This window comes from Leptodactylus fuscus, chromosome 1, assembly GCF_031893055.1.
Source record: "Leptodactylus fuscus isolate aLepFus1 chromosome 1, aLepFus1.hap2, whole genome shotgun sequence".
Lineage (NCBI taxonomy): Eukaryota > Metazoa > Chordata > Amphibia > Anura > Leptodactylidae > Leptodactylus > Leptodactylus fuscus.
In genome coordinates, this window is record NC_134265.1 from 329409124 (window position 1) to 329431919 (window position 22796).

The following is a 22796-nucleotide window of genomic DNA, read 5'->3' on the forward strand; positions in this document are numbered from 1 at the left end:
ATAAACGTGGAATTTTATATGTGGCCTCCATTAAAGGAATGTTTGCTTTGCACTTATACTTGTGCGCTCACCTTGTATGATAGTGGATAGTTTGTAGCACTCCCTATTGTAAAACTGGCGCTATCAACGCTCACCTAATGACTGTTACTATTACATAACAGGGTCAGGGGACAATTGTACACATCAGGGAGAGTGTTTGCCTACATAGGCAGTATGGAGACTTACAAGTCATTCCTGCTCCGCTAGGGATTCTGGGTAAAAAATATGCAAATCTATTCTCCAGGATGTAATTAGGAGAACAGTGCACTCTGTACACCACCCTCTAGAGGGCAGCATCCTTAACATCATGCATGACAGTTATAAAGTCTAATTAATCATGATGTGGATTTAATTGCCAAACACTCTCCCTGCTGTGTACGATTATCCCCTGACCCTGGTCTATAGTCTCTCACTCTGCTAAATCATTATCCCTGCGCTATGCTGAGGAGGCCCAATAGGCCGTAACAGCACTGTCCAATGCTGGGAATCTGTTCCTTTTGGAATAGAAATACTAATTTGGCAATTAAATCCACATCATGATTAATTAAACTTTATAACTGAGTCATGCATGATGTTAAGGATGCTGCCCTCTAGAGGGCGGCGTACAGAGTGCACTGTTCTCCTAATTACATCCTGGAGAATAGATTTGCATATTTTATTGCATAACATGGATGGATACACTGGTCTTGGCTGAGTGTGCATGTTTATTTCAATGAGGAGGGAATGATACTTATGGCATTAACTTACCTACTGCAGGAATACATGACAGGGCAAGTCAGGGGTGCCTATGGAGGACGGAGTTATTAAAGGGGTCCAAAAGCAAAACTGTCTTAGTTGCAATTAGAAACCAATCACCGCGCAGCTTTCATTTTGTATTGTGCTTCTAGAAAATGAAAGATGGCACATGCTCAGTAGCTCAGCCCCCTCATTCCAGGGAAGCAGAGTGATTCCCGCTATTGTGCAGACCAGTCAATAAACATCATGGCCGCCATACACATTATATTATCGTCAGCTGAAACGGCTATTCGTCCAACGATTTTGTTCAAATTTGGCCAATGACTGGTTGGAAATATGGATGCCAGGAATGGCTGTCTTTAGTCTGCCGAGAACAAATTGACCATTCTGGCTGTCAGTGTTTGTTATGATAGCCACTTTTAGCTGACCACCAGCCCACTGGTATAGACTCACTGTGTGCTTCTGTTTTTTTTAACATCTAAACTGACCCCATGATCGGGCAATTTATTTGTTATTGATGATGGTGAGATTGGTTGTACATATGATCCCATCAACAATTGGACGGCTATCATGTAATCTTATTTATATGGCAGCTTCTTCTAACCAGGATACAGATAGTGGACATTCTAAATGACAAGAACAGTAGGGGGCGCCATAACAAATATGTAACAGCAATGTGACTGCTAGTGCAGTCATTACTTGTATACACAATATATTGCAGCAGCCAGTGTTAGCACACTCATTACTTGTATACACAATACACCAGCGGTTCTCAACATGTGGGTCGTGACCCCAGCGGGGGTTGAACGACCAAAACACAGGGGTCGCCTAAAGCATACCTCCAAACCGTCCCGGTCAGTGGGAGGTATGTCCCGGTTTCAACTCATCGGCGCCCGGAGGATGCCGATGAGTTGAAAACACAGGCGATTAAAGCAGGAGCTGGCTGTGACGCTTCCGTGCAGCTTCTGCATGTCTAGCCGCGATGTGATGATGTAACATCGCGCCTACAACTATATGAGTGAGCCAGACTGTCTAGAGAGCGGCGGGGGAGCATTGGAAGGTGAGTATAAGAGTTTTTTTTGTTGTTTTAAACATTAAGGTGGAACATAATGAAGGGGTAGATGAAGGGGGGGGGGACAGCATGACACTGGGGACAGAGATGAAGGGGGGGGACAGCATGACACTGGGGACAGAGATGTAGGGACATACAACTCTGGGCAGATGAAGGGGGGGACGGCATGACACTGGGGGCAGTGATGGAGGGACATGAAGCTCTGGGCAGAGATGGGGGAACATGAAACTGGGGAACAGATGGGGACATATAATGTACAGGTGACTGTAGGAGGATTATACTGTGTGGGAGCACATGAAAAATGAATGAGAATGGGCGGAGTCAACATAACAGTGGGCGGAGATAAATTCGCCGCAGCGCGCTGAGCGTGCCACATATCTTGTCCCTCTTTTCAATCTTCAAAAGTTGGGAGGTATGCCTAAAGCCATCAGAAAATACATATTTCTGATGACTTTAGCCACTCAGAAGCCACACTACTGTCTGCAGCAGCGCTATTCAGCTGGAACGCACGCCGTTATGGACGCACATTCCAAACTGAATTGGGTCACCGCAACATGAGGAACTGTATTGCAGGGTCACGGCATTCGAAAGGTTGAGAACCACTGCAATACACCATAGCAGCCAGTGTTAGTACAGTTATTACTTGTACACACAATATACTGCAGCAGCCAGTGTTAGCACAGTTATTACTTGTATACACAATATACAGCAGCAGCCAGTGTTAGCACAGTCATTACTTGTATACACAATATACAGCAGCAGCCAGTGTTAGTACAGTTATTACTTGTATACACAATATATTGCAGCGGCCAGTGTTAGTACAGTTATTACTTGTATGCACAATTTACTGTAGCAGTCGGTGTAGCACAGTTATTACTTGTATACACAATATACTGTAGCAGTCGGTGTAGCACAGTCATTACTTGTATACACAATATACTGTAGCAGTCAGTGTTAGTACAGTTATTACTTGTATACACAATATACAGCAGCAGCCAGTGTTAGCACAGCTATTACTTGTATACACAATATTCCGTAGCAGCCAGTGTTAGCACAGCTATTACTTGTATACACAATATACTGCAGCAGCCAGTGTTAGCACAGTTATTACTTGAATACACAATATACTGTAGCAGGCAGTGTTAGCACAGCTATTACTTGTATACACAATATTCCGTAGCAGCCAGTGTTAGCACAGTTATTACTTGTATACACAATATACTGCAGCAGCCAGTGTTAGCACAGTTATTACTTGAATACACAATATACTGCAGCAGCCAGTGTTAGCACAGTTATTACTTGTATACACAATATACTGCAGCAGCCAGTGTTAGCACAGTTATTACTTGTATACACAATGTACTGTAGCAGTCAGTGTTAGTACAGTTATTACTTGTATACACAATATACTATAGCAGGCAGTGTTAGCACAGTTATTGATTGTATACACAATATACTGCAGTAGCCAGTGTTAGCACAGTTATTGATTGTATACACAATATATTGCAGCATCCAGTATTAGAACAGTTATTACTTGTACACACAATATACTGCAGCAGCCAGAGTTAGCACAGTTATTACTTGTATGCACAATATACTGCAGCAGGCAGTATTAGCACAGTTATTACTTGTATACACAATATACAGCAGCAGCCAGTGTTAGCACAGTTATTACTTGTATACACAATATACTGCAGCAGCCAGAGTTAGCACAGTTATTACTTGTATACACAATATACTGCAGCAGGCAGTATTAGCACAGTTATTGATTGTATACACAATATATTGCAGCAGCCAGTATTAGCACAGTTATTACTTGTATACACAATATACTGCAGCAGCCAGTGTTAGCACAGTTATTACTTGTATACACAATATACTGCTGCAGCCAGTGTTAGCACAGCTATTACTTGTATACACAATATACCGTAGCAACCAGTGTTAGCACAGTTATCACTTGTATACACAATATAGTATAGCATCCCGTGTTCTCAATATTAGATCTGTCGGAACACATTTGCTAATCTTTTACTGTAAATGTGACGTCTTGACCTGTCTTCAAGATTTCTCTAGAGATATTTTTTTCTCTGTGATGGATTATCCCAGACCTCATTCCTTCTAGCCCAGCATAGCCTGAGGTTATGGCAGAGTTTAATGACGTGTTAGTGGTTGGTATTTTTACCGTGTAATAAACTGGAGATGCCTTATGCTGGAATGTAGAGATTGTAGAGAAGTGATTCATTCAGAAATGCTGGAGCAATAAAATACCAGGACCTGCCATATGATTCGGGGAAAGGGCTGCAATAAAAGAGCCACAATGTGGGATATTTCCATGTGTTGATGGATTTGGTTACTACCCCACGTCCACATAAGTGGAGGGATGTCCAGACTTGCTCCATTGTCCAACACCTGGAATGTGAATGACCCGTACAAATAAATCTGCGACCTAAAGTCATTGCAGCTCAACCTGTTCGCACCTTGTTAAGTAATAAAGAAGGGTAAAGGAGTGCACTAAGGAAGTTTCTCTGGTTTCACTATTGGTTTATAGTTTTCTATGTAATGTAATACTCATACCTGTATTCTAATATCGGGCTCCAAACAGATTAGGTCACCATTTTGGAAGGCAGAGATGTAGTTAGGCCTCCTTTCAACCAGGGCAAAGACTGTCATCTGTCAGCAATTATTCTGATCTTCAGGGACCGGGGGTAGGGGTTTATCCTGGACCCTGTTTTGAGCACAAAGAAAGGTTAGGCTTGGTTCATACCTTGTCTGGGGTTTATGATCATCTCATAGTCTAGAGAAAACCCCTGACGTGTGCACCAAATGTAAAGCCCGAATGTAATGCATTCAATAATGCATGCAATGCATGCAATAATATACATCATACATAGATAGCCTTACAAATTTTAGTATACAGAGCAGATTATGGTCAACTCAATGACTACAAGGTGCCCAGGACCCTTGAATGCAAATCACCCCTCCACCATTATGCTTGATAGTTGGTATAAGGTGTTCTGTGTTTGTTTTGTAGTGTACATTATGACCAAACATCTCCACTTTGGTCTCGTCTGTCCAAAGGACATTGTTTCAGAGATCTTGGATTTTCCTCAGATGCAACTTTGCAAACTTAAACTGTTGCGCCAAATTCCTTTCAGAAAAGAATCTTCTTCTGGCAACCCTTCCAAACAAGACATGCTTGGTCAGTCTTCTTCTAATTGTACTGTCATGAACATAAACATTTAACATCCTAACCGAGACCTGTAGAGTCTTAGAGGTAGCTCTTGGGTTTGGCAATGTCTCTAATCAATGCACGGTATGACCTTGGGGGTGAGTTTCCTGGGAATTCACTTGCCTTGATTTTTTTTGTCCTGTGAATAATCTTTCTCACTATACATTAATGGACTTTAAATTGTTAGGAAATTAGGAAATGACCTTCAACCCTTCCCAGATTGATGGACGGCAACAAGTGCTTCTCTAAGATCAGTGCTGATGTCTTTCCTCCTTGGTATTTGGTCTAGTTTTTGTTGGATAGGAGAGGATAGGTAATCAGTATCTGATCCGTCGGGGTTCAAAACCGAGACCTGGTACAGATTCACTGATCTGGCTGCCATCGGATGCTGGAAACTACACCAGTGAATAGGGAGCAGATGTAGTCTTCTCCTATTTAAGTAATAGCAATTCACCGGGGCCATATAGTAGACATGGCTGCAGTTCTGCTCTTATAACTTGAATATGAGAAGACTACTTCTACATTACATAGACTGGTGTAGCTTCTAGGGCTGTCAGATTAGAGGACCTGTGCATGGTCCAGCTATCAGACCCCCATGGATCAGATACTGATGGCCTATCTTGTGGATAGGTCATCAGTATCAAATATAATTCTGGTTCTGGACAACTCCATAAATAGCATCAGACTCGGAATAAATAGTATTATATGATCCATAGTCTGTCTTCCATGATATAATTAGGAAGTCAGCTGCTGCCTCAGTATTGCAAACCAATAGAGGGCGCTCACTGGAATGTGCAATCCTGTCTTCCCTGATGTAGTTAGGAAGACAGAATTCCAGTGAATCAGGGAAGACAGGCTTGCACATTCCAGTGAGCGCCCTCTATTGGTTTGCAATACTGAGGCAGCAGCTGACTTCCTAATTACATCATGGAAGACAGATTTGCATATTCTTCCCATGGTACTTTGCGAAGTGGAGTGCTAAAGGCTTAATAAGTCTCCACACACCTATATGGTGGTCTCTCCCCAAGGAGTGACAATATCCCCATGATCCATAGTGTAATATAGTACTCTTTATGTGTATATTTGAAAGTCAAATATGTTTTCATTCATTCATTCATTTATTCATTCTTCTTCTACTACATTTCAGGCAGATGCACGGATCCAGCTTTAGAGAAAGGTAAGCCTTGTGACATTGTACTAAATCACTACCCTCATATTTACTTTTCTTCAGTGTCTTCTCTTTCCTATTTGTTGAGTGATGGAAAGTAAATGAGAAAATATTATATTTCCAAATGTCCATATTCCTGGAAGAAAAAGAGATAATTTATTTGACATATGGCATTTCTGGATGAATTCATTGGGTATGGTCCTAGCAACTGTAACAGGAGAGCAGGACGGAGACCAGAGCTGTACAGGTGGTACTGATGTCAGGGGCCCAGGTGAATAAATCCAAAAAGGTACCCAGTGTCACCGGTCAGCTCTCACTTTATAGTCCCATAGACCCTGCACAATGGCCCTATTATCTATGGGGTCGTAGGCTGGAAACATTTATACAGGTCACTGAACATGACGGTAGCCACCAGGTCTTGCATGGTACATAGCAAGGCTGGATTCACACTAGCGTTGGAGTGTCCGTAGGAGAACCTGCCGCAGAATCCACCTAAATTCCACACAGAAAAAAGTCCTGCAAGATCCAAGACCATATGGAAACCCGGCGGAAACCATTTTAGTCTATGGAGACTGCATGTTTCCAAGTAGAACCTCTTTTTAAGCGGACATAGTCTCCGTCTTTGGGGTCCCCAAAGTATAGAGTCACGAACACTAGTGTGAACCTAGCGTAATATAGTAGATGAGTGTGGATGAAGACACAGATCCATCAAGTGTGGCCTACAGTGTTGATTCAGAAGAAGTAAAAAACCCTGAGGGTGATGCCAATTGCCCCATATCTCTCCAACTCCAAATCCAGCAATAAGTAAAACTCTAGATCAATTTGCCTTTACCAAAAATCTAAAACCCATAAGCCATAATATTTTTTTTGTTCAAGAAAGGCGTCGAGGCCCTCTTTGAACTTGTACAGTGAATCCACCATCACCACATCCTATGGCAGTGAGCCCCATAGCCTCACTGCTCTTACAGTAAAGAATCCTTGTCTACAATGCTGGCGAAATGTTTTCCTCTCTAGACGTAGAGAACATCCCGTTGTCACAGGCCTAGGTGTAAAAACATCATTAGTAGAGATGAGCGAGTAGTGTTCGATCGAGCAGGTGTTCGATCGAATACTACGGTATTCGAGATACTCGTACTCAATCGAACACTACTAGCTGTTCGAAGTTTAAGGTTCGATGCAGAACCAGCGTTGATTGGCAGAATGCTATACATTCAATCATACAATTCAATATACAATCAACGCTGGTTTTTCTCTTACCTTTAGAAGTCTTCCCCCGTGCAGCGTCCCCGCGGCGTCTTCCGGCTGGAATTCACTCTGCCTAGGCATCCGGCCTAGGCAGAGCCGAATGCGCATGCGCGGGCATGCCCTCGCATGCGCAGTCGGCTCTGCTCAGACGTCGGGTCGGGCAGAGCCGACCGCGCATGCGCAGTCAGCTCTGCCTAGGCCCCGATGCCTAGGCAGAGTGAATTCCAGCCGGAAGACGCTGCGGGGGCGCTGCGCCGGGAGAAGACTTCAAGGAGAATCCAGCCCGACCGTCACTTGTGGACTTGGTAAGTATAATTTTATCGAATTTTGCGTACCCCTGAAATGAGCATTTCCCCCCATAGACTATAATGGGGTTCGAAATCCGTTCGAACAGTTGACATTATAGTGTTCGCTCATCTCTAATCATTAGAAAGGTCTATGTATAGGGATGTTCAAACTCATTAGTTTAGAACCAGATTTGACCAGAAATTTCCAAATGTCTTTGGTTTACTCCAACACATTTTGGGGTTCACCAACAAAACACAGACCCCAGAGTAAAATAAGTGGAGGCCCAGGAAAGGTAATTGTAAATAACAAACATTAATATTTGCTGTTTCTCACTTCTCCTGGGCATCCGGTGGTCCTTCAGCATCTTTTTCCTGGACCTGGCTGATGTCACACACGCCGGGGTCACAGTCGAGGGCTGTGATTGGGCCTCCGTGGTGACCCCAGGAAGTGTGATGTCAGCCGGACACTAGAAGAGACCTGAGGAGGATGCAAGGAGACCAAAATCATGACGGCACAAGGCAAATTTTTCTATTCAGGCCATAGATTTTCTTTGTAAAGTAAGAGAGAAATCTTCATGCCAGGCCCTATACATACCTCCCAACCGTCCCGATTTCCGCGGGACAGTCACGATTTGGGTGACATGTCCCGCGGTCCCAGTTGGAGGGAGGTATGTCCCGATTTCAACTCAGATCGGCGTCCAGAGGACGCCGATCTGAGTTGAACACATACGCGGCTGAAGCAAGGAGCTGACACAGGTCAGCTCCTCGCTTCGCCGCTGCCCGCCTCTCTCCCTGACACATGCGGCTGAAGCTGCTCGCGTGCTCGCTTCGCCGCTGCGTCTCTCTCTCGCTGACACATGCGGCTGAAGCGAGGAGCTGACCTGTGTCAGCTCCTCGCTTCGCCGCTGCCACCGGCTCCTGGCTTGTAGACGCGATGTACAAGGCGGGCAGAGAGCGGCGAGGGAGCGGAGGAGAAGGTAAGTTTAATGTGGAGGTGGAACGTGAATCTGGGGGCAGATGAAGGAGAGGACGGCATGACACTGGGGGCAGAGATGTGGGGACATGAATCTGGGGGCAGAGATGGAGGGACATGAATCTGGGGGCAGAGATGGAGGGGACATGAATCTGGGGGCAGAGATGGAGGGACATGAATCTGGGGGCAGAGATGGAGTGGACATGAAACTGGGGCAGAGATGTGGGGACATGAATCTAGGGGCAGAGATGGAGGGACATGAATCTGGGGGCAGAGATGGAGAGGACAGGAATCTGGGGGCAGAGATGGAGAGGACACGAATCTGGGGGCAGAGATGGAGAGGACACGAATCTGGGGGCAGAGATGGAGAGGACATGAAACTGGGGCAGAGATGTGGGGACATGAATCTAGGGGCAGAGATGGAGGGACATGAATCTGGGGGCAGAGATGGAGGGACATGAATCTGGGGGCAGAGATGGAGAGGACAGGAATCTGGGGGCAGAGATGGAGAGGACAGGAATCTGGGGGCAGAGATGGAGAGGACACGAATCTGGGGGCAGAGATGGAGAGGACATGAAACTGGGGCAGAGATGTGGGGACATGAATCTAGGGGCAGAGATGGAGGGACATGAATCTGGGGGCAGAGATGGAGAGGACACGAATCTGGGGGCAGAGATGGAGAGGACATGAATCTGGGGGCAGAGATGGAGGGATATGAATCTGGGGGCAGATGAAGGGTGTATATGAAACTGGGGGAGAGATAGAGGGGGACATATAATTTACGGGTGACTGTAGGAGGATTATACTGTGTGCGGGCACATGAAAAATTAACGAGTGGGCGGGGCTAAATTTGCCGCACATTTTGTCCCTCTTTCAGTTCTTCAAAACTTGGGAGGTATGCCTATAACAATTTCACAACATTGACACTTTGGTCTCCATATCAGCACCATTTATTGTGCTTTTGAAGTGCTGGTCCCAAATAACGGAAAACCGAACACTAGCATAAAAGTAAATCTAAGTAAACTTCAACCTGATGTAAAAAGTAGAACATGCGTAAATCTCTTTTAGGTGGGTATCACCTCTAACCAGCTTTTGTCTCTTCTTTAACCTTTCAAGGAACCTGCACGGATAATGTCCTGGGATATTGTGATGATTTACCCTACAAGAAAACAATGTTTCCAAATTTATTAGACCATCGATCAAGAGGGGACATAGAATTTAGTGCTGAGTACATTCTTTTAAGCGTTCTTGACAACTTGCTTCAAGGAGAATGCAACCCTGACCTCCGAATTGTTGGATGTTCCGTTCTTGCTCCAAAATGCGAAAAGAACAAGATGGTGAAACCATGCAGGACAGTCTGCGAAGCCTTGAAGAAAAGTTGCCTGCCCGCCTTTGACGCTATTGACATGGCCTGGCCTTACTTTTTGGACTGTGATCGATTTTTTGTTGGAGAAGAAGAAGGTTGCCACGATCCACTAGAAAAGCTAAGAGGTAAACCAAAAGTTTTTGTAACCATGAGCAAATTATTTCCATATCACATGGACTCCAAAAAGATAATGGAGGAGATTTACTAATACTGTCAAAGATGTAGACAATGCAAACTCAGACTAACGCTGGGTTCACACTAGCGCCCGGACTCCGTTCTGAGCTGTCAGACCTGGTCCGGCCGTGAGCGCCGGTGAGCGTTTTATTCTCTCCGATGTGAAACTTTTTTTTTAAAACCGGACACAGAGTACTGCATGTCTGACTCTGTGTCCGGTTTAAAAGAAACGGTTTCGCGGTGGAGCATAAAACGCTCACCGGCGCCCACGGCCTGACATCTTTCAAACCCATTCAAATGAATGGGTTTGAAAGAGTCCTGCAGCTTTCTGTCTCCTGCTATGTTTTGTGCAGGAAACGGAGACCGGGCGCAGTGTGAACGAGCCCTTACCTGTATAATATAAAATAGTGAACAACGTATAAATGTGGCTCTCTGTATTGGGGAAGGGATGATACAGGTAAGGGGACTTTCACACCTGCGCTTGTTGTCCAGTTTGTGCATTCCACCGGATTTCTGTCTTCTGCCCCAGCGAAACTGGACACCGGGCGCTGGTATGAAAGCCCCCTTACTCTTTACTGTCAATGCCTATCCCTAGATAGGGACAAGGGAATGATATGTGTGTTGTGTATGACAGTCTGTATGGCGCTAGTATGCTATAAGAGTAAACACAGATCTTTTATTAGGTGTAAGAGGAACGGTAGCAACAATTGAGTGTGAAAATCTTCAAATGCGAAGCAATAAACAGGGATTTCTCCTCTTCCTTGGCATTTGCACTTTCTAACATTTTTCCTGGATAGTTTCAGGCAGAAAAGTTTCTCCAAAATATTCACTCACACCCTTTCTGTTGGCACTCGTATGCACCGCTGTCTAGACCTGACCAGAAAAGATTTTTTATTTTGGAGCCTTTGGTATTCAGTGTAAGATGTTCACCTTATGTCCTAATGTTACTTAAAGTGAATCTTCTTCCTAAATCCTACATGTTGTTATCTTATTCTCCATAGACTAAAAATTCTATATTGATTCATTTCTTTACCATTAGGTGGTCCTTCCTGCGTCCTAGAGCAGTAGTAAGTTCTATATTCATACAGTATGCAGCAAGTCTTTAAGCGCCCTCTAGTGGTAGCTGAAGAAACTAGAATTTATCATTTTACTCCATTCAGGGAATTTGAGGCTCTGAATATTAAATGGACTCTGTCAACAAACTTTGTATAAATGAACAGTATAGAATATAAGATACCTTGTGATATATCTTAGCAGAGGGAAATGCCTTTTTCTGCTCAGGCTGCTACAATTGACTTGTACACTTAAAATCATTGCTGTATTCATAGTGAGCTGAAACGCAGATCACCTGACTCAAGTGACTCATAGACTTCATAGAAGTCTATTGAGAAGGGAGGGGGGCAAGTAAACAGGAGGTAGAGGATAAGAGAAGGAAGACAGGACAAGGCTCTATTCAGATCACCTTTTTTTACATCCGTTTAACGGATGCAAAAAAAAAAAAAAAAAAAACCTGATGCAAAAAAGCAGTTGCAAACAGATGGCCATCCACTAACATAGACAACAATTAAAAAAAAAAAAATCTATTACTGTCCCCCCCCTTTTTTTTTTATAGAAGGACACAAAAACGTAGTATACTGTACTTTTGTGTCCATCCCAAAAAAACCAGACAGCATTTTTTTTAACATTGATGGCTATCTGTTTGCATCCACTTTTTTGCTTCCATTTTTTTGCAGTCGGTAAATGAGAGAGCTTAATAGGAGCTTTCTATCACAACCAAAGTTCTTTATGTAGTACATGTCAGTACTTCCCTACATAAGTCCTGCATAGTCCTAGAGCTGTTTCTAAGTGAAAGAGACATGTTAGGATAGCAGATGCAATTCGGAGCCAAAGTGAGACCCAGTACTAGATACACCAATTAAAATGGTCAATACGGGGCCATGTGTCCAACACCCCCCAGACCGCATCAACTTCAACCCCACAGTGGTGTACACCAGAGCCCCAGATGATGGGGATGGATTTGGCAGCACTGCTGGGCAGAGCGGTACGGGTTTAGAAACGCCAAACGGTCAACTGAATAGTCAGCAGCGGTCTGGAGCCAGAGCCCTTCTTAAATAGGCTCCGGCCCGTAGCTAGGCCGAAACTGGAGGTCCTCCGTCCAGCTCCCCCTCCCCCCACTGATTATCAGAACAGGGGTTCCACGCAACCCGTTTACATGTAGTCACAATGGTGCAGCTGCATCTCTATCATAGAAGATTAAGGGTAAGTTTTATTCATCAGGACCAAATTCCCTTGTAACCCATTTATATACTGTTGTATGGCCAGATAGTCATCATACCTTGTGCTAAAGTACAATCTTACTGCCCAGACCTGGCCATACTACCCAGTACTGCTTGCAACATAAAGATTGACAAGAGCTAATGTGAGACAACCATAGGCTATCAGTATCTGTGACAACTGTCAGCCATGCACTACACGATGGTAGATGGTAGCCATGGCAGTACTGCACTAGCCAGACCAAAGTCATGCTTTGACTTTCGACCACAGTTGTTTCTATCTGTGGATGTTTTGCTGATCATTGTATACTGAGGTGTGATCACAGAACCAGTAGACTTCTATGTACCCATCAACACACTTGGGTCATAGACGCCCCTACCAGGCATGCTCCAAGTATTATTTTCTGTCAGGTCTGACATATCACACCCTTGAAACAAATGAACAGATTTTTAGGACAGCACAAGTAATAAAGTTAATCAACAGTTATATAAGTTATGTCACTAGCTAAAAACGTGGCTCCGGTGACAGAAGGTGTGTCAGGAACTAGCTATTTTGTCCAACCCTGTATGTGTCCATATGGATACAGACTACAAGCTAACCCTATGTAGTCTGCTGAAGCAGTCATGTGCTGCTTCACTCAGTTTACAGTATAAAAGGTGGCTAGAAGGTGAAGTCATTCAGAACTTAAAGGGATTCTACCATTAAAATAGAATTTTTTGTCGTTGACACATAGGAATAGCCTTAAGAAAGGATATTCATCTCTTAGCTTTCATTGTCTTCTCTGCCATTTGGTAGAAATCCCGGTTTTCGTTGGTATGCAAATGAGTTCTCTCGCAGCACTAGGGGCGGGTCCCAGCACTCAAACAGCACTGGAGGCGTCCCCAATGCTGCAAGAAAAATCTCCAGCATCACCTACATCTTCAGGAACAGCCTCTTCACGAGTCTTCTTCCAGCACTGGGGGTCAAACTTCTAGGCCTTGGGCAGAGCTGATTGCGCATACCCGCGGCCACAAGAACAATGGCTGCTTACACAGCAAGTAAGTGGCCATTTTCTTGTGGTCTGATTAATTTGCTGATTAATATTTCTTGATGCTTTTGCTTTACAGTAAATGTAGAGGTCACCCCTGAAGACCTGACTCAAGCGCCATCTACCTTCATAAACTTCAATCATCACAGCTACAACCAGATGGTCAGTATACTGAAAAAGACAGCGGCCAAGTGTTCCAACATAGCCAAGACGTACAGCATTGGAAGGAGCTTTGAGGGAAAAGAACTTTTGGTTATCGAATTTTCCGGCAATCCAGGGCAGCATGAATTACGTGAGTACTGACATTATCTGCATACACTTATATACTTCCAATCTATGGGCGAAGTCTAGGCTTCAAGGTAGTTTTGCGTAATTGGAAAGAAGAAAGGTTAAAAAGATATAAAATGGAAGGTCTTTCCTTAAGGCTGAGGCCCCACGTTGCGGAAATGCAGCTTTTTTTGTTGCAGATTTTGCTGCAGATTTTTGAGCCCAAACCAAGAATGGCTACACAAGGAATGGAGAATATATAGGAAGTTCTTATACTTCTACCTTCTGCTCAATCCACTTCTGGCTTTGGCTCAAAAATGCTACAAAATCTGCAAAAAAAAAACGCTGCGCTTTCGCAACGTAGTGCCTTAGCCTAAAGCGCTGTTCCCATAAACATAACCAAATATTCAAATTTGTAGACAGTTAAAAGAGAAACATTTTTGCAATTATTAATAAAAATTAATAAAAAATTGCAGAATTGGTATTATTTATAGAGAAACCCCACAAGATTTGTTTTGTGAGTATTCACGGGGTTCTCCTGCCAGTTTCACTTCCAAATCAGGTTCCGGAGTATAATAATGGAAGGCCCAGGGAGGTGCAGGAAAATAATAATCATACTCAACTTCTATCATCCACCCTGAGCTGCCTCGCAGTGTCTGGTGGTCTCTCCCGGCCTCTTCTGACCTCCTGGGTGATGTCAATAGGGTGAGTCAGTGTCATGCCACGGGGGAGCCCAGGAGAGGAAAGAGGTGAGTATGGCCATTTATGGTTTTCCACACCTCCCCTGGGCCTCCGCTTCTTGTACTCTGAGTATACTTTGACCATCAGAGCATAATGATTTGTGAGTGGTAAAACCCCCAAATCTTGGGTTTGGCCAAACCTGAAATTTTTGGAAAATTTGAAGCAAAACTGATTATATAAAATAATAATAATAATAATAAATGATGGAATAAAACTAATAGTTTGGCTATGCCTTTTACAGTTGAGCCAGAATTTAGATATATTGGCAACATGCACGGCAATGAAGTGGTTGGTAGAGAGCTACTGATTTACTTGGCGCAGTATCTGTGCTCGGAATATCTTCTCGGAAATCCAAGAATCCAGGAAATGATCAACACCACCAGGATTCACCTTTTGCCTTCCATGAACCCTGATGGCTATGAGTTGGCATCGGAGGAGGTAAAGTTTAAGATTCCTTTAAATTCCGGATTCCATTTTTTCATCTGTGCACTGTGATAAATATCTACAAGGGCTTTTCCTCTAAAGACATTTACCCCCTTTCCACAACATAGGGGATGAATGTGTGACTGTGGGGACCCCTAGTAATCATGAGAACGGGGACTCGCGAATGTCTGGCTTGCTACATGTGACTGCAGCAGTGTCAACTTCCAAAAAATCATTTTTCTAGAATTATGATTTCTATGATATTTCTCACAGATTTATCTCTAAATGCTTTCATCTCACAGGGTGCTGGCTACAATGGATGGACAAATGGGCGAATGACCGCGCAGAATATTGATCTTAATAGAAATTTCCCAGATTTGACATCAGAGTTTCATAAAATTTTTAAAGTACGCTCCGCACGAGTCGATCATATGCCAATCCCTGAGTCGTTTTGGTGGGGTAAGGTATGAAGAATTTTGATTTTATACAGATTCCTATATTATATTCTTAATGTAGATGCTATTATTTATTTAGTTCTGCAATATTTTGCTACTTTTTGAAGATTTCATATTCAATTTTGAATTTATATTATTATACATGTAATTTTTTTTAATATTTTATTATTCCATATTTTAATTTTCATACTTATCATATATTATACTGTGCTTGTATTTTATATTGTATATTGTATATATATATAGGACAGTATAGTGTATTTTTTTCTGAAGATTTAATATAATCTGGAATTACAATTTTAATATTGAATTGTGGATTATTTTATACAATCTAAAAACAAACAAACAAAAAAAAAACAACTAAAACAATTGGGCAGATTTAACAATGTGCCAGAATACTGGTTGGAATCTGTACCAAAAAACCGTCTAAGGTTGGGGCCCCATGTAGCTAAAATCGCAGTGTTTTACAGTCCCTGCAAAGTGGATGGGATTACAGCGAATTTCATCCACATATTGCAGAAAAATACTCACAGCAGAAATGCTGCGATTTTCAAAACCGTTGCGTTTTTGGAAATCGCAACATGTCAATTATACCTGCAGAAATGCTGGAGTTTTCCCTATAGGTGTAATATAGGGAAACCTCTGTGGACTTTCTGCGAAAAGTGATGCCGGAAAAACCTCATGGGCAATACGTGGTGCTAGCAAAAAAGGTCCTTTGACCCATACATACTATAGTAATGAATTTTGCTGCACACACTAATAGTAGTGAAGAAATAAAGTGACTAATGACTACATGGGTTGTCACTTCCCTTTCTCAAATAAATAGAGTCCTGCTGCTACTATGAGGAGAGTTATCCTGGCCAAGTGATGTTTATAGGGATCCTACTTGGGGTCATATAAAAGCTTTCAATAGTAATGAATTTTGCTGCACACACTAATAGTAGTGAAGAAATAAAGTGATTTATTTTACAATAAAGTAAAACGCCATTGACACAATGCAAAGTGTCGATATTTGAAAGACAGGCTAGATCAATTGAGTATTGACGTTTCGGTCCTTAGACCTTCCTCAGAAGTGAACTAGTGTGGCTATAAAGGAGGATGAGATGTCACGCCTTGACATCTCATTGTCCTGTATAGCCACACTAGATCACTTCTGAGGAAGGTCTAAGGACCGAAACGTCAATACTCAATTGATCTAGCCTGTCTTTCAAATATCGACACTTTGCATTGTGTCAATGGCGTTTTACTTTATTGTAAAATAAATCACTTTATTTCTTCACTACTATTAGTGTGTGCAGCAAAATTCATTACTATTGAAAGCTTTTATATGACCCCAAGTAGGATCCCTATAAACATCACTTGGCCAGGATAACTCTTCTCATAGTAGCAGCAGGACTCTATTTATTTGAGAAAGGGAAGTGACAACCCATGTAGTCATTAGGGTTGAGCGATCGTGTTCGGAAAAGTTCGGATTCCGAACAGCGATCGAGAAAATTTCACGATCGCGATCGGAATTCCGAACACGATCTTTTTAGGTGGGATCGAGATCGGTGATTATTCACCACAATGCTTTGCTACTGGCCAAGCACTGTGGGAAAAGCTAACAATGTTAGCCTTCACACTGAGTATACGCTCCATAGGAATGAATAGAAGCAGCTGGCACACAGCCTTAACCCTCTGCATGCCGGCTGCATCCATTCATTCTAATAGAAGACTAGCTAACATCTCTAGTAGCTACTTACCTGCAGAGATGGCTGGTCCGGTGCCAGGTGTTCTCGTTCTTCTTCGCCTCGCTGCCCCCGCCTCCCAGGTTATTGTTAAAGAGCTAGGAAGAAGGCGGGGCTTGTGGCTTAGGAGAGTGTGGGCGGGTACAGGGCGGGGAGGCGTGACGTCTCCCCTCCCAGTACCCGCCCACACTCTTCTAAGCCGCCCACACTCTCCTAACCTGGGAGGCAGGGGGCAGCGAGGCGAAGAAGACCGAGAACACCGGGCACCGGACCAGCCATCTCTGCAGGTAAGTGGACACCAGGGGGGACTAAGTAGCCAGAGGATTAAAAAAAATCCTCTGGCTACTTAGTGATTAAAAAAAATCACTACACAGCGTGGATTCTAACAATTAAAGTGTTCAATTCTTAGATTCCATGCTGTATAGTGAATAGGATTGTTTTTAAAATCTGATCTCCGATTAGTAAAAAAATCCCATTGACTTGCATTGGGATCGGAATTGGGATCGAGATCGGGTTCGAATGAAAAATGATTGGAAATCGGATTTCAAAATCGATCCTGAAAAGTCAAGATCGGCTCAGCCCTAGTAGTCACCCAAAAACAGTTCCCATAGAGGTTGTGACAAGTTTTATTATGTGGATGTTACATGTGTTTGGGTTATTTATTGTATATTTAAAGCTTTGCTTCTAAATCGAGATATTGTTAGCTGACATTACAGACCCAAGGCCTAAAAAAGGGATTCTCATGATGCAGAATACAGTGCCCGGTTTAGTCAAGTGCAATGATAATTTTCTCCTGGGAATTTCATGATCACAACTTCATTTCCCTGGGTAACACTTTTTGCAGAGATTTATTGGAGCTTATTGTTCTGATTTGTTACTTTGTATCCATCTGGTTTCTACATAAAATGATGTCACTTATTTCTACTCAGTTTTCTTCTTTCTGGTGTTGAGCTACCTTGGATACTTTTTCCCATGAATCATTGCCTATAAGACTCGATGCCACAGCTTGATATCTTCGGTGAGAATCGGTACCCATAATAGCAAATATAAGTTGTCAGGGTCTGGGGTTGCTAGGTGGGGTGGCATAGACACACAAGTCCAGTTTCTTTTAGTCCAAAACAAAGGTAGAGTTTATTTTCACTCAAAAAGATAGTGCAGCAACAAAAGGAGACAATACAAAAATAAATCCCTGCCCGGCTAGGCTCTAACTAAACATAGAATAGGTTACCTCACCTAGACTAACAGAAATCCAAAAGCCAGTAGAATCACTCAGGACACAGCTCCAAAATATGACCTCTCTGTTTGCTCTCCAGCCAAGCTCTGCCCCAAGTGTTGCTGCTGGAGCTCGCTTCTTAAGCCTCCTTAATGAGGAGACTCTCTGCAGCTGAGTCGCTGCTGGATCATCCCCAAAGTGTGGACTGGAGGGGGGTGGAATGACAGGTCCCACTACCAACCTACCTGTCATTCCTAAAAATCCAGCCCAATAATGAGCATTTACCAAAATGCTCAGCAGACGAAAGTTGTCTGCTGAGAACAAACATTCCTGGAGTTTTCTCATCTCACCCACCTGAGTAGTCTGGGTGAGATGTACACCCCCTCCATTACCTGACCAGCCATCGGTTTACAAAGCTTAAAGGGATTCTATCATTAGAATCCCTTTTTTCAGTACTACGATGTTGGAATAGCTGTAAGAAAGGCTATTCTTCCCCTACTTCTAGAATTCTTCTCCGCGCCGCTGTGCCGTTGATATTCCCGGTTTTCTCTGTATTCAAAATTTCCGACAAGACATGTGCAGTCGGCTCTGCCATTGGACAGTTATTGTCAGACTCACCGGAAGAAGATGGACACACATAGCTGTAGAAGGAGAAGGGCATCACTGGAGAGTCATTAGGCAGCACAGGGGAAACCTCCCTGTGCTGTTTGAGTGCAGAAGTATTGCCCCCTGTGCTGTTTAAGTGTAGAGGTATCGCCCCCTGTGCTGTTTGAGTACAGAGGTATCGCCCCCTGTGCTGTCTGGAGTCTCATTTGCATACAGAGAAAACGGGGAATATCACTAGAATGGCGGCACACAGAAGAATTCTAAACATAGGAGAAGAATAGCCTTTCTTAAGGCTATTCTCACGTGGTTCTACTGAAAAAAGGGTTTCTAATGACAGAATCCCTTTAAGCTGTTATTCAGTTTCCAAAAACTATCTGAAAATACATCCACAGCAGTGCTAAATCCTCCATACCCCTTGTGCACCCATTGCTTGGTTTTACTTTACTTGATGCTCCTTGTATCACTGTTACCAATCTATGGACATACTACATTTCCCATGATTCATCTGCCTGCTCTCACTCTCTGTGTGTCCCTCCCTTCTCTACTCTCCCCTGTAATACAATCACAGGTAATAAATCCCTCCCACATCTGAGGTCATGCGATGCTCTGATGCTTTGTTTGCTGGCATAACTGCTCACTGGAAGGGGTAGTGAGCTTGCAAACAAAACGTCACTCTGAGGTCATTGATCTGAAAATAAATCAGATGAACAGTTGCAAATTTAAATAGGATATATATTAGGAAGTGTTTTGTATTGATACATCCTGTTATTTGGCCCCCTACTTTAAATAAGTTTGTATTACATCAAAACGTTGGCTTCTCAGCCTACATCTCAACTCCCTGCCCTGTCTATACCATACTAAAGCACATTATATATGCAATTATTTAGTTGTCCCTGCCTGTCACTATCAGCCCCAGGCCCCCTACCTTGTTGGTGCATTCTTCTATCCACTTACTAAGTAGCTGGTGGGCATGTGCTAGGAAGACAGAGGGGGCAGGGCTGTTAGCGATCAATGCTAACTGCAAGTGATAGGTAAAGACATGTGGATAAACATTGAAAGGTATATCTTCTCTTTATACCAATGTATGCAAACAGGGAAGAGGTAGGGTAAGGCTAGTTTCACATCTGCGCCAGGGTCTCCATTATCGAGGTCTGCTGGGAGACCTGGAGGATGGAGTGCTGGACTGCTAAAACAGTAGTTACCCCAGGACATTGGCAGACCCCATTAGCTATAATGGCATCTGCTGGGTGTCCGCCATATTTATACTGGTTGTTTGAAGGCTCCGGCTCAGATGTGAACCAAGGGATCGTTCACTCTACCATTGTTAATGTCCGTTGCTGTCTTCCGTCATAGGATGACAGCAACGGACATTAAACTGTTGCAGAGAATGGTCACAGACTGTTTCTGAGTCCATTCCCATTAACATTAATCTAAACAAGCTATCAAATTTGTTTATCTTTATAACGGAAGATAAAAATTGTGCATTCTACCCTCTAACTAAAAGTACAAAAAAAAAAAGTTTTCAAAATTAACAAAAATGTAAAAAAACCGTAAAAATTTAAACACGAACACATTAGACATCCTGAAGTTTGAAAATATCCAAACTATTAAAATTAAAAAAATTTTTTGGTAAATGCTGCAACAGGAAAATAATGTAAATGGCTCAATTGGCTTTTTTTTTGCCGCTTTGCCTCCCTAAAAAAATATAATAAAAAGTGATCAATACATCATCCATTCCCCAACGTGGTATCAATAAAAACTATACATAGTCTCACAAAAAAAACACCTTACACAGCTCTGTATGCTGAAATAGAAAAAAGTCACAGGTGTCAGAACATGGTGATTCAAAAAAAATTTTTTTTCAAAATTTACAATTTTTGTAAGGTCACTAAAATATGACAAAAACTATATAAATTTGGTATCTTCGTGATCGGACCGACTTGGAGAATAAATCTAACATAGCATGTTTACTGTACAGTGGATACTGTAAAAGCAAAACCCGTAAGAAAAAGGAGGTACTGCGTTTTTTTCTCAATTCCACCTCGTTTTGAATTTTTTCCCGTTTCCCAGTCTATTTTACAGAATAATAAATGGTAACGTTGTAATTGTCTTACAAAAATCATACGACTACGTAAACGGTAAATTGAGAAAGTTATGGCTTCTGGAGTAAAAAACAAAAACACAAAAATGAGAATGTCTGCGTCACGTCAGGGTTGAAACTTATTTTTGTGACCTTATTTAAGCTCAACTCAAATTCTAGGGAACTTGTAATAAATTCACATTTGTGTGTAATGAGATTCAGCCGGGGCCGGTACGAGAACCATCTATGTCATCATTAAAGACAATTACGGAGATTATTCACAGAGACGGAAACAATTACTGCGCCCGAACTGTCATCTGAATTTTTCCTTAAGATTATTCATTATCTTGGAGTCATCGTGAAGACATTACTGAGATTCTAGGTAATAATAGCAATATTCTGGGTTACCGGGGTGTAGGAAATCCTATCTGTCTATCTGACCTATCTTAAAGAGGTTGTATATGAGTACAAAGCAAGGGTTCTTCCAGACACATTGGCATTGACCAGTCCTGCTATGGTAGTGTTATCCAGACACAGTATGGGGGTGTAATCCTGTTATGGTATTGTGGTCAGTGGCGTATCTACCACCATAGCAGCAGAGGCAGCTGCCACAGGGCCCGGGACATTAGGGGCCCGGTGACAGCCGCTACCGCTGCGTTTTTTTTTTAAATAGGCCATTACAGGCCCTATTTACTTACCGATCCTGGCTGAGCAGGGATCGGTAAGTGACACCGCGGCCCCACAAACACTATCATTATACTCGGGGGTCTGCAAAGACCCCTGAGTATAATGATTGGAGGCCGGAGAGAGGTAAGAAACATAAAAAACACTGTTACTTACCTCTCCACAATCCTGCCAAGCCTCCTTCCTGACGTCCTTCCTAGTTGTCTGACGTCACATGAACCCGGCCTGCATCCCGGGTCATCTGACGTCTGATGTCATTGAAGAAGGACGGCAGCGGAGGCTGACAGCATAGGAGCCAGGGGACAGGTAAGAAACAGTAGTTTTTTTATGTTTTCTATTCCCCCAGGTCTCCGCTTATTATACTCTGGGGTCTGAAAAGACCCCAGAGTATAATAATTGTTTATGGGTGTCCACAGTGGGACATAATAGTGTGTGCAGGGGCCACTAAGGGACATAGTACTGTGTGCAGGGGCCACTATGGGGCATAATACTGTGTGCAGGGGCTACTAAGGGACATAATACTGTGTGCAGGGGACACTAAGGGACATAGTACTGTGTGCAGAGGCCACTATGGGGGATAATACTGTGTGCAGGGGCCACTATGGGGCATAATACTGTGTGCAGGGGCCACTATAGGGGATAATACTGTGTGCAGGGGCCACTAAGGGGCATAATAGTGTGTGCAGGGGTGACTATGGGGGATAATACTGTGTGCAGAGGCCACTATGGGGGATAATACTGTGTGCAGGGGCGACTATGGGGCATAATAGAGCGCGCAGGAATGCGGAGGAGGGGGTTGGTTGAGGTCGTCGGCATCGGTTGGGGGGTGGGGGAGCCATGTCAAAAGTTTGCCACGAGGCCCCGCCATTCCTAGTTACGCCACTGATTGTGGTGTAATCTAGTCACACTATGTTGCTCTTATTAAGTTTGTTTATGTGGATGTTATCTATAGCTGGTATGGTAGTAGCATTGACACACAGTATGGTGGTGTTATCCAGTTAGGTTAAGGGG

The 22796-nt window shown here is 43.2% G+C and overlaps 1 protein-coding gene across 2 annotated transcripts in view; it reads left to right on the top strand.

Annotated features, from left to right (window-relative positions):
• Positions 1–22796, top strand: part of CPZ (carboxypeptidase Z) — a 48037-nt gene that overhangs the window by 1023 nt on the left and 24218 nt on the right. The window contains exons 2-6 of one of the 2 annotated variants that reach the window (XM_075260735.1): positions 6223–6252; positions 9865–10239; positions 13669–13881; positions 14839–15035; positions 15323–15484. In XM_075260735.1, coding sequence (XP_075116836.1) covers positions 6223–6252; positions 9865–10239; positions 13669–13881; positions 14839–15035; positions 15323–15484 — 977 coding nt within the window. Of the gene's footprint in view, positions 1–6222; positions 6253–9864; positions 10240–13668; positions 13882–14838; positions 15036–15322; positions 15485–22796 lie in introns of those variants that run through there. The other variant, XM_075260725.1, reaches the window with a different exon arrangement.